General features: G+C 53.8%; 1 protein-coding gene across 4 annotated transcripts in view; it reads right to left on the reverse strand.

The window, feature by feature from the left end:
• Window positions 1-16,874, reverse strand: part of CANT1 (calcium activated nucleotidase 1) — a 28,580-nt gene that overhangs the window by 9,407 nt on the left and 2,299 nt on the right. The window contains exons 1-3 of one of the 4 annotated variants that reach the window (XM_036910448.2): window positions 10,316-10,478; window positions 8,966-9,011; window positions 8,329-8,532 (exon numbers count right to left, since the gene is read on the reverse strand). In XM_036910448.2, the coding sequence (XP_036766343.2) occupies window positions 8,329-8,532; window positions 8,966-8,999 (238 nt within the window). In that variant the 5' untranslated portion in view covers window positions 9,000-9,011; window positions 10,316-10,478. Of the gene's footprint in view, window positions 1-6,865; window positions 7,640-8,328; window positions 8,533-8,965; window positions 9,012-10,315; window positions 10,969-16,874 lie in introns of those variants that run through there. The other 3 variants (XM_036910451.2, XM_036910447.2, XM_036910450.2) reach the window with 3 other exon arrangements.

Below are 16,874 nucleotides of genomic sequence, written 5' to 3' on the forward strand. Positions count from 1 at the left end.
CTGGGGAGGGGACAGACACTGGCATTTAAAAGCCTTCCAAGTGGTTCCAAAGTACACCCAGGGTTGAGGACCACTGTTCCCCCGGCAACCCACGAGAGGGAGCCCCCACGCCGGCATCCTGTGGCTGCCCACTGTGTGAGGTTTTAGAGGGCTCCGCCCTTCGTTTGTCCCTGCCAAGACCCAGGGGGAGGAGCAGCTGGAAACAGAACTGGAAGAAGAGGCTGTGTTGAGTTTAAAAACCCTGCCCAGGAGAAGGGCCTCGGTGCCCACTGACACAAAAACACCAGCACTGCCACTTCAGTCCCGGAGGATTTTTGCCCAAATAAGTGGCCAAAGACTGGACTGCAGAGAAATTGTTTGGGAGGTGTTGGTGGCAATATCTAAAAACTCAAGTTGCTGAATCCTTAGCCCCAGGGTTCTGGAAAGTCCTTTGCATCCAGGTAAAATATAAGCTTGAGGCCTCATTGGGGAGCTGAAGCCTGGGTATCTGCTCCAGGGGGCTCTCCAGGTCTTTCTGGCCTTAAACTCCTACAATGGGACACAGAACAGGAGCTTGAGATGATCTGCTGCAGTGGGGGGCAGCTCCACAAGGAGACTGAGGCCGGTCGGCACCAACAACCAGCCGGGAGTGACGGTGCGGACACACCGCTGTGGCACAGGACGTCAGGGCCGAGAGCCAGCAGGGGGAGGCTGGGTTTTCAGAGGGAGAGCCCCAAGCCGGCTGAGGTGTTCTGTGCCCCCACCGAGTCCCCTCTCGGATGTGCGGACGCTTCCTGTAATGCCAACATAGATGCCACCGGGTGCTACATGAAACTGGTGGTGTGATAGGTCCATTTAACACTCCCACCCCATGGGAGATGGCTGTTCTGATTAACCCACTTCACAGGTAAGACAACAGGCACGGAGAAGGAAAATCTCCCCAGTTATGCAGCTGGAAGGGGGAGAGATGGGATTCAAACCCACATTCTCTTTTTTTTTAAGTTGAGATATAATTTACATCCAATAAAATGCATCAATTTAATGAGTTTTTTGATGAATGCTACAGATGATAACCACGACGGCAATCTTAACATATAGAACATTTTCATCATCTCCAAATGTTCTCTTCTGCTCCTTTGCAGTCAGTCCCCTCCACCAGCCCCCTTCCTTGGCAACGGGAACCTGTTTACTGCCACTGCGGCTTTGCGTGTTCGGGAGTTGCGCATGAACGGAAACAAAATGTAATCTTTTGTGTCTGGCTGCTTTTACTTAGCATAATGCTTTTGAGACTTATTCTTGTCCTTGCAAATATCAGTGATTGGTTCACTTTTTGCTGAGTAGTGGTCCACTATATATGGAGGCTACAACTTGTTCACGCATTTACACGTTGATGGACATTTGGGCCAGTCTGTTTTTTATTATTCTGAATAAAGCTGTTAGGAATATTTGTAGACAAGCCTTTGTAAGAACATAAGTTTTTATTTCTCTTGTGTAACATAACAAGGGGTAGGATTACTGGGTCATATGGGAGATGTATGTTTACCTTTTCAAGAAACTGTTGAACTGTTTTCCTGAATTTCTACTTGCAATTTTACAACCGTTCCAGTGGTTCTAAATCCTCACCAATACTTGGAAATGCCAGTTTTTAATTTTATCCATTCTGGCAGGGCCGTAGTAGAATCTCCTTGTGGTTTTAATGGCTAATGGTGTTGGGCATGTTTTCACATGCTTATTTGTCATTCATACGTCCTCTTGGGGGAAGTGTCTATTTAAATCTTATGCACATTTTTTATTGGGTTGTTTGTCTTGTTGCTGAGTTGTGTTAAGTCCTTTATATATTCTGGATACAAGTCCTTTAGCGAATACACAATTTGCAAATTTTGTTTTAAATGAACAGCTTACCTTTTTATTAACAGTGTCTTCTGAAGAGAAAAGGTTTGAATGTGGTTGAAGCTCAAATTCTCATTCTTTTGATTTCACATCTAAGAAATCTTTGCCCTAATCCAAGGTCATAAAGATTTTCTCCTCTATCTTCTTCTAGAAGTTTGTAGTTTTAGCTCTAACATTTAGGTCTATAATATATTTTCAATTAATTTCTTGTACAGTGGGAGGTAAGGATTTCAAAAAATCTTTCTACGTATAGATTATAGTAGTCCCAACACCACATAAGGAAAGACAATCTTTTTTTGCACTTAACTACCCTGGTACCTTTGTCCAAAATCAACTGACCACAGACATATGGGTCTATTTCTGGGGCCTTTTCTGTTCTATTGATTTATGTGTCTATTCTTCTCATGCCAATACTAAAGTTTTGATTACTTACCGCCTTACATTAAGTCTAAGAGTTAAACAGTGTTAAGTGCTTCTATTTTTTTTTTTCCTCAAAATTGAGTCTCCCATCTGTGAAGGCAGTCTATTGTTCCATTTACTTGGGTCTTGATTTCCTGCCTTGTGCTTTGTGGTTTCGTCAGACATCTTGTATATAGTTTGCTAGATTAATTTCTAACTACTTCATGTTTTTTGTTCTATTATAAATGGCACTCTTTTAAAAAATTTCCAGTTGTTCACTGCAGCTATAAAGAAACAAAATTAATTTCTGTATGTAGACCATGTGTCTTTCAGCTTTGCTAAACTCAACCATAGTTATTTTCTAGTTCTAGTAGTTATTTTTTTGAAGACTTCTCAGATTTTTCTACCTGGTCTATCTTGTCATTGGCAAATAAGGAGAGTTTTGCTCTTTCTGTCCCAATCTGAATGACTTTTCTTGCCTACTTGCACCATCTGAGACCCCCCATAGGATGCTAGTGAGCAAAAATGATGACATCAATGTCAGTTCCCTGGTTTGATCATTGTGTTTACAACTGTGTGGGTAAAACTGTAATATTTCCAGAATATCTCGCCTGGCTTTAGTACATCTGCATATCAACAGGCATTCAGAGGTGGAGAGAAGTATGGCTTTAGTGCATTTGCCTCATTCCTCAGAGGTGAAGAGAAGTCCATCTCCACATCAGTGGGTAATTACCTGGGCAATGGGGGGCTGATCTGTACCTGAGAGGGGAGGGGGAGGGCGGTTTTGCTTCTGCTGGAGCAGGAAAGAGAGAAGGGCCCAGACTGCAGTCTGTAAGCAACAAACGGATTTTAAACTTTATTTTCTCCCTTTGACTGATTTTGGTTTTTAGAGGTATTTTGCCCCAGGATTTCCTTTCTCTGGACTTAAATCATGATAACTGTATGACTTTACCACTGGTGAGAGCTGTGTGAAGGGGACACAGCAACATTATACCAGTTTTGTGACTTCTATGTGGCTTAAAATAACTTTAAAATAAAAAGATATGTGGTGGGAAAAAAAAGGGTGAAAGCAGACATTGTTACTGGTTCCTAGGCTTTGGTTGGAAATGGTCTTCCATGATGAAGTGCGGTACCACGGTAGGTTTTCTGCAGATACCCCTTATCACATTATTCTTAGTCAGTGAAGAATTTCTTTTCTTTTTTTTAAAGCTTGTTTTTAAATCATGAATGGGTGTTAAACTTGTCAAAAGCTTTTCCTGTATCTTTTGAGATTATCATATATTTTCTCCTTTCAGTCTATTGATATGGTGAATTATATTGATGTTAGAATATTAAACCAACCTTGCATTCCTGGAATAAAGCATACTTCGCCATGAAGCATTTTCCTTTTTATATAGTGCTGGGTTCAACTGGCTAAATTTTTGCCAAGGATTTTTGCATCTATGTTAATGAGGGATGGTGGTGTTTTTCTTTTCTTATATTTGTTTGGTTTTAGAATCAGGGTAGTGGTGTCCTCAAAAAGTGAGTTCAGAAGTGTTCCCAATTCCCCCACTCATGGAAGGTTTTATGTTGGCATGGGATTATTTCTTCCTTAAGTGTTTGGTATAATTCACCAATAAAGCCTTTAGGGCTTAGAATTTTCTTTGCTTGAAGGTATTTTACTTTTGCTCTGTTTCAGTCTTATAACAATTTATTAAGGTATAATCACCTTGAAACTTGCTACTTTAAAGTGCTCAAGAAGACAGAGTTAACATTTGGGAATAAATTAATGTCATTTTTCTCACTCAGTTCTAAGATGACCTTGGAAGAGTTTTCTTTTGGATGAACGGCACACTGGATAGGGGAGGGCCGAGCGGGCGTACGTCCATACGTGCGGGTCCAGCGTGTCAAGGCTTCCTGAAGAGACGGTCCAGAGCTGCTTTCCAGCCCCTTGCTCCTCCACTGCAATCCCTCATCTGGTTCCTGCTTCAGCCTGACGCTCCCCTGGAACTGCTCTTGCAGGGACCCCCAAGAACACCAAGTCCTCCTTGCTGCTCAGCCCACGGACACTCTCCAGACCTTCTTGCTTGACTCCCTGTGGTATGTGATGGTTGCCTCTCTTCCCAGGCTGTACCGGTCAGGTTCCCAGCAGGAAACAGATGGCTCCAAATTAGAATCTGAGGAGGCTTTAAGAAAGGGGCTAACTGCAAGGTGAGAGTGCGTAGTTTTACCACAGGGTAACTGGCATCTGGAGCTATGACCACTCCCAGGCTCAAGGGACAAGGGCAGGGAGCAGGTCCTGGAACACAGGCCAAGAGTGTGGAGGGAGCTCCCTTGAGAGACAGTGTGGAGGCAACCCTGCAGGAGGGGGTCAGGGACTCCTGGCTCTCGTGCCCTGCCACCAGGGGTCAATCCCAGGAGCACTGGAGGTCAGCCTCTCAGGACACAGAGCAGGACAGGAAGGAAACAGAGGGTCTGAAGGGACAAGAGGAAGATGCGGGCACACTGGCTTTCTGGCAGCGTGCTCTCCAGGTGCCCCTTCCGCCTCCCAAGGCCACTCCTCTAGTGCAGGCCTCTCTTCTTTACCAGCCTCCCTTTCCACTGTTCCCCAGGCTTCTTTGCAAGAGTTTCCTTCACTCCTGAAGATTCATCAGGTATGCTAAAGGCACCTGACCGGCCTACATGCCTGGTGTAGCTCCTTCTCATTACCAGCCTTGCAGCTGTCATCACTGGGTCACCAAGAAAGCGGGCTGGGGGGTGCCAGTAAGTGTCAGATACTAGTCATCACAGCTCTTCAGAGTTGTCTGCTATTACCTTCCTTTTACAGGTGAGGAAACTTGAGGCACAGAAAAGTTGGGCAATCTGCCTGAGGTCATGCAGCTAGAAAGTGTCAGAGCCAGGAATGGGACCTGGGAGTGACTTCGGAACCTATATTCCTAACCACTATGGCCAAACGGGCATCTTCAGACTTCAGAAATTGGACTGGATAATTGGTTTTCGAGAAAGGCTTCCCTGGTCTGCAAAGGTGCCTGTCCCAGGAGCTCGATGGCATATTAGGTCCCCTCCCCCCAGAAAAGGATGGAGCACGTCCCTCTGGAGCTGGGTGTGTGACCCACAATCTCTCCTGTGTTTCCCAGCACACCCCTGGTGAAAAGCCAACGCAGACCAGGAAACACAGAGGACTCACAGCCCCCTCTGGCACTTTATTGTTTACAAAACAATGGCTCTAGTTGGAAGGAACACAATCTTGATGCTTACAGCAGGGCATATAGAGGGGAGGCAAGGCTAGCTTTAAAATATTTGAAAATCACAGACTAAAAATGCTGCTCTGGGCAGAGGCCACTGCTGGGGCACCTTCAAAGGGTCTCAACTTAGTGACTGTCCCAGGCTCCCAGCTGTCCTAATTTGGTGTCTTGTAGTCTTAAAATCACACAGCGACATCACTGGTGGTTATCAAAGTGGTGGGTCAGGGAGCCGAGCCAGGAAAAGTCAGAAAAGACTTGGTACTTCCCAGCTGTGTCCAGCAGGAGCCAAGTTCTAGAGAAACGTGTCACATTCAGCAAGTTTTCCTTCTTTCCCTCTGTTTTGCAATGGAAGAAACAGAAAACCAGTGCAAGGAAGACGGATCCTCAGTGGGTTCCCTCCTAGCAGCGGTATGAGTTTCCACGTGGGAAAATATGTAAGACTGGGACCAGCACAGGAACAGGGCCTCAAAGTCGGCCCTCCGGGGGCCTCTACAATCTCCTGGGGGGTGAGGTATCTTCTGGGGTCGGGGGGCGGCGCTCTCAGCCTTTCTCCGCTTCGGTCCTCGCCGACCTGTCCAGAGCATGGAGAAGGGAGCACAGGGAGGAAGACAAGCTGGGGCTTGTGGGAGGAGTTTCCACAGAGACTAGGAGAAATAAAAGGCCAGGGACAGAAGCCACCACCCTCTTGAGTAAAGAAGCCCCAGACTGGGGCCAAGTGCAGGCATGTTGAAATCTAGGGTCCCACTAGAGTCAGGAAATAAAAATTCAAGTCACTCATGGAAGTCTTTAAAGGCAAGACGATTTCCGATAGTCATTAGAAAAACGCAAGGCTTTCTTCATCTTTGCAGCCTTTGGCCAAGGACTCAGGAAAAGTTTAAAAACTTGCCTTACCAACTGTAACTTCATTACAATGTCCTTCACTGCCTGGAATGGATTTGTTAACTGAGACTTTACCCTGTATGATAAGATTCAGTGATTCCATCTTTTAAGAAAGGAAATTGCTTTAATTGAAATAAGTTAATGATTAAAAACACTTCGAAGTGCTACATAGCCACAGAATTTTCCTGAAGGAAGAAAATGGAGTGAGTCACATGAAACACAGATTATCTGATTTAGGCTGGGGGGCAAGCCTGTGAGCTGGTGCCCTGCCCTGCAGCATTCGGGCAGCTGCCCCAGGGGCTGGCCCTCATCGCGGCAGGCCCCCCACGACATCCTGCAGTGTAAACAGCTTCTCTTCCAAGGACCTGCAGAGGATTTAATGCCGGAGGTTCATGAGGAATGAAGAGAAGGAGGTGGCCTGGAAGTTCTGATGGACAGGCCCACTTCAGACTCGCTGCTGTGTTCCCAGAGGGGGCACGGTGCTTGACACATAGTAGGAGCTCAAAAAATATTTATTGAACCAAAGAACAAATGGAAAGAAAAGTGAGGGAGGTCTGCTGGAAGGACACGGTAGATCCGGGAGTATGGCCCCAGGTCGGTACCTGCAACGACCAGCTTCTACCACCAGATGGCAGCGGAGGGACGCGGCCACCCCCCGGCCCCGCGGCCCCGCCCAGCGCGGAGGAAGCCCACGTGGGGCTCCGTGCACGTGGGCCTGGCCTGGCTAGGCTGGAGAGTCCTACACCGGGCATACACCTCACGGCTCCAGAAAAGGGGAAAAAATGGCAAAACAGAACACCACACAAAAGGGCAGTCCTCTGGTTTTTGTAAAATGAGTCCTGACGTAGCTTAAGACCATCCAACCCCTGGCCTTGACCAACGTCTCAATTTTCAGAACTAGATAAATTCTATGCCTTCGTACTTGACACTTCCGATCTTCGTCTCCGGCAGCAGGAAGCGCCCGTCGAGCGTGAAGGCCATGATGTAGGTGGCGATCCTGCCGCCGTCCTCCTCGGACTTGAGCGCCACGATGATCTGGTCGTCGGTGTCGGGGACGAACTTGAAGGAGGAGAAGCCGTGCGTGGGGACCACGTCCCCCACGTGGCTGACGGACACGTGGCTGAAGTCCTGGGCGGCGCTCAGCAGCAGGTTGGTGCCCCGGCGCTCATCGTCGCGCTCGCTGTACCGCTCGCGGCTGGCCCGGCGCGGCAGGAACAGCCACCGCTGCAGCGTGTCGCTCCAGCAGGCGGATTCGTGAATGAGGTAGCCTGGGGCGCACGCAGGGCCCGGTCACCGGACGCCCCCGGCCCTCGGGGCCCCGCCCGCCCCGCCACGTGGGCCTCCCGGCTGGCAGCGTCCCCACTCCCCCGGCCTCCGCGCGGCCCGGTGCGCCCCACCTCCCCTGGCAGGGAGCTGTCTTGATTTCTGCCCCCTTGGTGCTGAGCAAGGGGCACAGGGCAAGGGGGCCGGGCAAGAGCAGGTCTGACTCGTGAGAAACAGGTCGGGAGCGTGGGGAGAGCCTTTCAGCTCCGAGGTTGAAGGGAAGCACCCATTTCACATCTAAGTTCGGAAAACGAGTGCAGCCTGGGGCACAGCATCGCGCTCAGGGTCAGGCCACTCTGAGAACGGCGGCTTCCCACCACGAACCATGAGGCTCTGGGATGACGAGGGGAAAAAAACAGAGCTCTGTCCGCCATGCTCCTCCCGTGTCTGGGGGCCCCTCACCCTCAGGGGAACAGCCAGAAAGGGCAGCAGGCGGCCCTCTGTCGGGGCGAGGGACGGGAAAGAGGAAGCAGACCCCTGGCCCCCTGGGAGCGGCCCTCAGACAGCCGAAGTCACCAAAACCGAGCACGGAACGAACCCACTGTGCTTCGGAAGCAGACCCACAGAGGACACACATGCGGTGTGCGGACACCTGTCGCTGTCACACCCACTGGATGGGGCCCGGGGCTCTCACCTGGCGGCTGGATCCCAGCAGCGGCCCGCAGCGCATTGTAGTTGGACACCCAGCTCTCGTGGTCCACGCCGCCTTTGTGGCCCACCACCTTCACCCACTCGGGGTTCTCATTCACCACTTCCCCCGTGCTGGTGGTCCACTCCTTGCCCAGGCCACCCACATACAGATGCTCGTCCTTCACAGCCAGCCACTCGGCTTTGAAGCCTAGGGACAAGGAGACGAGGGGCACACTGAGACACTGGCCAGCCCTCTGCTCGGCAGCTCCCATGGGTCCAGACAGGCAACGACAGACAGCCTCTCGGCCAGCAGCCTTGGGGTCACAGGTCATCCGTGTTGGTGCGGCAATGACCAGACAGCAGGGCACGGGGCAGCATGGCTCCAACTCCATACCCAGAGGGGCCGCGGTTGGGCGCCCATCCTCCGGCCTCCCCCTGCCCCAGGCAGCAGCTCGTGGGCCTTTGCAGCTGGCTCCCAGCGCTCTGCTGGGGCATCCTCTCTGAGGCCAATTCAGCCAGCTTCTGCCCCCAGGGCTCCCCTCCCAGCCAACCACTCGGAAATCTCTGGTCCCCAAACGCCATTTCTCAAGCTCAAGATTATCCCCAAATCCAAGGAAAGCAGTAGCCCTTGAAGTACTCGCCACAGCAGAACTCATCTGCCGTCCTTGTGGCCATACTGGCTTATCCCTGAAAATAAAGTGCCAGGAGCCAGAGCTGGCTCAGTGGGGCCTGGCAGGGGTTCAGTGCTGTCCTGGCCAGAGGGCTTATGTCCTGAGGTGCCCATTTCACATGAGGCTGATCTGAAGGCTGCAGCGCAGGCCACGTGGGAGCCTGCTGCCAGCCGCATCTCACCTGCTCCTGCCTGGTGTTCTCAGCTCTGCCCTCTTCCCCAGGTATTTTGCAAGCTTCTTGCCAGCCCTGAGGAGCTGGAGCTGCAACTCCCCCACCTGGAGATGCCAGTGGCCTCTGTAATGTTCTCTGCAGGTGGCTCTGGAGGGACCCCTAACTCCCGCAGTCCCTGGACCTCATTGCTCCCCGGGCTGCTTCTGAGGTGAGACACTGTCCAGTTACCAGGTCCTCCGTTCCTTCTGACACCCTGAACACAAGGGCAACCCTGAGGCCACCTTTGTTCAGCTTTCCCCGAGCCAGGAGGCAAACAGAACGACATCATGGATGCCTATAAATCTACAACCCAGCTGAGACACACCCCCGCCAAGTGGCGCAGCCCTGGCAAACATGGAGATGTTATCATTGGGGAAGGCGTGGCAGGCAGTGCCCAGGGGCCCGGGTTTATGCAACTCCTCCTGTGACCCCAGAAAGGCTGCAGTGTTCAGCTCTCTAGGAGGGGCAGACCCGCCTTGGAGACAGTGAGGCAAACACAGGGATGACTCATGGCCTTCCCTGCTCCCCTGGCCCAAGGCCCTGAGCTACTCTGCTCCCCCAAGTAGCTCGGTTCCCTGCCCGCTGAGAGCAGAAGCTCCTTGCTGGCAAACGAGAGCGGTGGGTCACAGCTGACATCAGAGGTCAGATCTCACTCGAGTGGCGTCACTGCTAGTCACACACAGACCCTCCTTTTGCTGGGTTTTCAGCAAGGAGAGCTGGGCAGCAGCAGTCTACCTTTTTAATAAAGTCTCAGTTCAAAATAAGAACCATCTGACACCATGGCTTTACAGGGAAGGCAGGTGGAGGGTGTAACCCCCAGTGCACTCTTAAGATTCCTCTTAGGACACAAAGGGAACGTGCCTGGAGGCGCTGGGGACGCCCTCGACCTCGCCTTGCACAGAGACCCCTCCTCCGGCTCACTCCTGGAAGCAGCTTGGCTCTCGGCTCTGGTAGGACCATGGGTCAGAGCAGGAGGGAGATGAGCTCTTCCTGGAGGGCCCCTCCTTCTGGACTCGTGAACGCTTTACAGAGTGTGTGCAGGCCCAGCTAGCGGACAGTCATCCTGGAACCTCAGCCAAGCTCGCGAGAGGAGAGGCGGCCCGACCTACCTTTCCCCACACTTCCGTCGCCGTCAGAGAGGATGACCCAGGGCACGGCCCTGGTACCTTCGACCTGGTAGATGACCCCCGTTCGGTCGTCCACAGTGTAGAGCTTCCCATTGAAGACAATCAGGTCAGACAGCTCCATGCCCCGCCCCTTTTCTGCCAGGTGGGACTCCAGGACCCCGTGGCCTTTGTCCCACTCCACAGCCACCTTGTCCCCGCTATCTGACAGGGTCAGATAGCCCTTCTTCAGGTAACTGAACCAGGTGTTTTCCTCTCGGGCCCTTGACTCCGTGTCCAGGTCAGCAATGACAGCGATCCGGTACCGAGTCCCACCTGGTGTCCTCTGGGGGGCAGACAGGGGGTAGGTGTCATTGTAGTGGTCGGCAGGCACCCGGCCAAGCCTCCAGTTGTGGGCGTTGGGCACCGGGGGCCTGCCCGGGGCTGGGCGATTGGAGTAGAGCAGCCAGAGGAGGGCTGCGCCCACAAAGGACGGCAGGATGACCTTCCAGCGGGGGCGGAAACGTGGGTCTGTAGCCTTGGTCATGGATGCTAGTACAGGAAGGCCCCCCACGCTTATCCGGAGGGCATGCATAGACTCATTCCATTCCAGGTGGCTGGGAGGCTGGACGGGCATCAGACTGAAGTACAGGAGGGACCTGCCAATCCAGGGAGAGAGGACAGAGGTCAGCGACCTGCAAAGCATGGTGGCTTCCCAATTACTTGAAGGTGTGTAGTCAGAAGGCTGCCATACCCAGAATGAAAAGCAGTGCTGCTACTCTGTGGCCATTATTACATCCTTAGCTTAATTAAACCCTGACTCTAGCAATATCTTTATTTACCCCTATTCAGCAAAATGAGAAGTCTTTACAAAGCAAAATTATTCGAGTCCTCTGTCCCAGCTAGCAGGACAGAAAACTCAGTGAGGAAAGTTCTCTGTAGGCTGGTGCCAGCGATCTCCACAGGGGACCGGGGACGGGGGCTGGGGCAGGGGAAGGTGGGCCAGACGGCAGAGAGCGCACAGGTGGCTTCTGTAATCAAGCATCACCTCATCCGACAAGCCCTCCCCGATGGCGCCTGCCATCCCCCTCCCTGGCATCTGTCACCATCTGCCATCACGTTATGCAATCATCAGTTTGTCCATCTGTGCCCCCAGCTCCTAGAACAGTGCACAGAGTAGACTTACGCTCATTGAGTGAGTCTTCACTTCCTCCTGGGTTACATTTCTATAACATTCCAGTAAGTATAAAACAGACTCAGACCAAAGAGAAATACTTCTGTTTTTGGTACTGTCTGCTCCCTGGTGCCTTTCTATTATGCAAATAACCGAGGGACCAGAGTCTGGACGGTGCTTGCCACCTGGAGCCTGCCTTGACCTCAGGCCCCCTGCCCAGTCCCCGGGCACAGCCTCACTGACTGGTGGCAGTGGCCAGAACCGCAGCTCCACCACCTGCCCCTGCTCTTGTCGCCGGCACAGACCACAGCAGCTCAGCATGGCCACTGCGACGCCAGGCCAGCGTCTGTCTCTGGGGCAGCCGCCAAGCTGGGGAAACACAATCAGCAGAACTCAGCCCTGGGCTGCAGCTCTGTCCGTCCTTCGGCTGTAACTCAGGAGTTCCAGCCTGAGAAACTCCCCCCGCAGGGCCACAGGGGCACTCCTGCCTCTTCCCCCAAACAACCAGCGGTGTGACTGTAGGGTCACATACTCCTCTCACTGTCTGGGAGGGTGCAGGGGCTCAGTCGCTCCGTGCCACCCCGGGCCCCCCACAAGCAGACCACGAGGGCCAGCGTCTGGGCACCACAGAGGAGCTCCTCCTTCACACCACAGGCCACTGGCTCCAAAGATGGAAAAATACAGCAATGGTTCCACATAGAAGCCCGCCCTTCCCTCTGTTTGCTTTTGGATAGGTTCTCAGGTCTTGGCCAGAGGGTCCGGTACAGAAAAGCGACCTAGATGGCGCAATGAGGGACCTGCCTCCCAGAGCGTGCCTGGGGGAGTGGGCCTGGGGCTGTCCTCCTGCCCGTACCTCAGGAAGTGTCCATGGAGCCAGCTGCTGAGGCCTCCGTGGCCGGCAAGCAGGCCAGCCGGCTGCCCCTCCTCTGGCTGCCCAACTCCGAGGCTCCAAACCCACGGCTCGACATATCTCTCAACTCCTTCCTCACCTATTCCAAATTCTGCCTGGTTTCTAAGTGTAACACACCTTATGCATAGTACGTACCTGTCTCACTTGCCTGTGCTCACCACCTGCTCGCACACCTTCCCCTGGGAGCAGGGCTGGTGATGGAGGACCGCCCAGGCCAGCCCGCCATCGAATCCCTGCAAGATGCACTGTTCTACATGGAAATATTTCAACTAACAGCTGCGAACCTCACCAGTGTGACAGACGAGGGCATGGCCGCGACCCCTGCATCCGCACCATCTACCCCACTGCCGGCCCTGTCAGCTCACTCCCATCCGCTTCCACGGCCCCTCACGGGCGCCCAGGAATCCTGTGTCCAACTGCCGCCACTCCCCTCTGACGCCTGCCCACTCTGCCCCAGTGACACCTGCTTTTCCAGCCACTCATCAAAGGTGTCATCCCTGCTACGGTGGCCCACACTCCGGGAATGAACCCTTGCCCCGCACAGCACAGCCCGTGCCAGACCTCCCCCGGCCCCAGCAGCCACCCTCCTCCACTGGGCAGAATGTCAGCTCCTCAGGAGGACTTGGCTGCCCACCGAGTCTGCCCCACGTGCTTGCCCCCCCACCCAGGCACCCTGCTCTGCCCTGCCGCAGCTCTGCAGGACAGGGACACGCCCACTGCTCGCCTGTGCTCCTGATAGCTGGACGACTGGTGGAAACTCAGGGTTCATTTGCCGAAAGAATGAAAAGTACTCACTTCTTCAACAACCCCTCCGCTCCATCTCCACGCCCCACCTTAGACTGCAAACCCACAGCCCTGGGCCCAGCCCCCGAAGGCCGAGGAGCCCTGTCACAGAGCTGAAAGTGCGGTGGGCACAAGGCCTGCCAGTGTAGACTGCTGTCCCCACTGTAGCGTATCACCCTTACTGCTCTTGGTCGGCTCCTTCTCCATCCCTGAGCCACCATCCTCACTGGCACTGGAGGTCCTACCCCATCTCCTGCCCGCAAGCTCCCAGCAGATGGCGTGGAGGCCCAGGGGAAAGGGGGCCCTTCTGCTGCTCAGGGTCAGTCCAGCCACACCTGCTCTTCTGGTTATTCTTCCCCGTCTACACACGTGCCCAGTCTCCCACCTCTGTCACCATGGGACGCAGAATACACTCATTATGTTCTCAGATGTGCTGAAAGTTCTCAGTACATGTTGTGTGTGGTTAATCAGTGAACGAATGGAGGACCCCCACCCCATGCCACCCCCAAAAGCACATGCAGGGGGTCTCTCGCTGCATGTCCTGCCAGCAGGGACAGCAGACATACATGGCAACACTCTCCCCAGGCCCCCTCACTGTCTGGCTCTCCTCAGCCTGAGGCTGCCTCGCCCCTGCTGCCCACCTCTTCTGAATCTACCTCAGTCTCCAGGGGCGCGACCCCTACATGGGGGGCCCTGCACACCTTCCTAGCCTCAACTTCCCCCTCAATTCCAGGCCCGCGGCCAGCTGCTGAGCCTCTTCTTCGAGTACTGCTGCACCTGAACAGGTTCCTCTCAGGGATCTGCTGGCCTGGCGGAGGGCACTCCCAGCCCTGAGGGGCCATCCTGGGGCAGCAGGGCCGCTCCCTCACCTCCTCACACCCCAGCAGGAGCCACATCCCCTCACAGTCCACACCCCAGCTCTGGATCGGTCCCCTCTGTCCCTGGCCTCCTGATGACCCAGACCATCTGGACCCAACCTGCGCTCTTACCATTTACCAGCTGTAGGACCTCACCCAGGGGGCTTCGCCTGACACCTGATTTCCTCACGTGTAAGCCAGATGGAACAGTGCCAACTTCTCAGGGCCCTGCTGCTGCCAGCTATGTCCGATGCCACCAGAATTGGGCTGACGGCTGCTCCTGCCTGCCTGCCCAGCACATTTGCCCACCTACCTGGAGGGCCTGCCTGCAGTCAGTTCCTTAAGCACCAAGGCAAAGACTGCACAGCCCACCGGGCTGGGGTATCTACTCCCCCTCCCTCCAGAGGGCAGCGTGCAGCTCCCCAGTCCAGGTTCCTCAAGTCCACCTCCACACTACTGATAGAATGCTTTTCTAAAAGTGGATTTGTTTAAAATTCTCTACTGGAATCCAGTGCCTTCCTGCTAAAGGATACAGGCCTCAGCCTAGAGAGTGCCTCTCCACCCGTATTTGCTGGGTTATTTACAATTTCACATTCCGTGTGCCAAACCCCTGCACACGATGCTTCCTCCAGCTGGGATGCTTCTCCCCGCCACCCGGACCCGCCAAGGAGGCCCTGGCTGTACGATGGTCATGCTTCCGCTGCCCGTCATGGTGGGGCATGCCCTCCCAGACTATGTGGGCATCCCTCAGGCGGGTGCCTGAGGGTCTCCAGGCCCAAGCCCTGCACCCGTAAGTGCCCTTTATGTGTCAGCAGAGATTACTGAGTGACTTAAGGGTCCTGAGTTGGGAGATCAGGCAGATGCGCCCTAAGAGCAATCACGAGTGTCCATATAAAAGGAGAGCACAGGAGAACTTATGAGATAGAAAAGGAGGCCACGTGACCTCAGAGGCCGAGACTGGAGTGATGTGGTGGCAGCCAAGGAATGCCTGGGGCTCCCAGGAGCCGGAGGAGGCAAGGATGGCGGAGGGCTTGACCCTGCTGACACCTTGACTCCAGCCCAGGGAAACTGACTGCATTTATCACCTCCAGAACAATAAGCGAAGAGGTATGTTGTTTTGAGCCACCAAATCTGTGGGTGTTGTTACGGGGGGCCTCCTGACAGTCCTTTGCGCCGCCTCTGTCTGGGCTTGGCTCCACAGCAGCGATGCCTACTCACAGCACACGCCTGTTCACAGCAGTCCCCATGGCCTCTGAGCTCCTGGAGGGAAGGGTATCTGCGCAGTCGGGTGGTTCCCAACACCTCCACTGCCTCTGGTTAAAGAAAAGGACTGCTGTCTGCCTTCCAGAAAATCCTGTTAGCTGCAACACTGAGATAATTTCCTTCTGGGCCAAAACCCAACCTTGGTCCCCATCTTGCCTTTCGTGTCCCAAAGAATTACTTCTATTTTGTAGAAAGTTTCCAGCCTTTCATTTGTTCCCCACAATTCCATGCTGTTTCACCACCTGGAACTGATGGCGAGCTGCCTGCAGTGTCTTGTTGCTGGTGACCTGGTGCACAGCGAGCCTGCATTTTTATTAAAGAAAATAACTGTAACTGAAGTAAAAACTGCCCCATTACAGGGACCAACAGAAATGAGCCAGTGATGGTGACAGGCGAAATGACAAAGCTGTTTCCAGAAGGGCCCGTCGGAGGCTTCTCTCCTTGCCCACTCCTCAAAGCTGCAGGCAGTCTAAATGTTTGCTTTATTGTATCAAGAAGTTTGTCAACCCCACCATCTGCAGCATGATGGGCTGATTTTATATCGTCAGGAAACTCAGAACCAAACTGCTGCAATAAAAAGTTGCCGCTTCTCTGCCTGGCCAGGCTCACCTGTTCAGGTAGGCGGCCTCAAAACCCCAGGAGACGCACCCCTGGCTGGCCTCCTTTCTCCTGCACCAGCCACAGTGCAGGCCGACATCCTGCAAAGAGTCACTGTGTGGAGCAACCACCAGCCAGGAGGCGCACCCCAATTTCCTTCTCACCCCCTCTTTTTAGGACCAGTGCCAAGAATGGCTCACTGATGCTCATGCATCTAATTTGTCAAACCAGTATGTCCTCATAAAAGAGGTGGGGCACAGCAAGGGGTCGTTATGTCTGTCCACTCCAGGTAGGCTCCCGACTCCCAGGAGAGCTGCATGTTTTCTTCCTGTTCACCCAGGGAGACGCTCCCTCCCTACAAGGGTAAGCAGCACCCTACTGTTCGGTTAAGTCTGAGGACTGGCTCAGACACCCCTACCTTCCCACGCCAACCTCAGGCCTGCCACCAGTCTCTACACAAGGCTTGGAGTGGTGGCGGCCATTCCCGACACAGCCTGCAGCCAAGAGGGTCTAGTGTGCGGCTTCCTCCAAGAGCAGTGTGACAGGTGGCAGAACAAACAGGTTTAACAGCAGCTGCCAGAGCAGAGCTCCTCCCTTTCAGGACCTGGGGAGGGGAGGAAGTAACAGCACAGCCTGGAGTTACGGAGGCCCACTCCCAGCTCCCTGCCTCCGGGCATCCCTGGTGGGGCTGGGGCCACGCCTAGAGCAGCCGCCTTCCCCACCAGTCTCCCAGAGCTAGGCAGACCTGAGGCCCCACTCTTCCCACTGCCTAAGGGCACTTCTGGTTGGAAAGTAAAGAGCTAAACTGGCTGACCTCACAGGCTCTCGAGAGCAGCAAAGCCGGAGGCCAAGGGCTTCCAAGCACCAGCGCTGACAGTGTCGGCAAGAGCGCTGAGTGAGGTGCCTCGTAGGCAGCGAGCAGTGAACACCCACTGCAGGCCAGACTCCTTGAAAATGTTTCCTGTTTCAAGGCGTTGTGTT

Source organism: Manis pentadactyla, chromosome 4 (assembly GCF_030020395.1).
Source record: "Manis pentadactyla isolate mManPen7 chromosome 4, mManPen7.hap1, whole genome shotgun sequence".
Lineage (NCBI taxonomy): Eukaryota > Metazoa > Chordata > Mammalia > Pholidota > Manidae > Manis > Manis pentadactyla.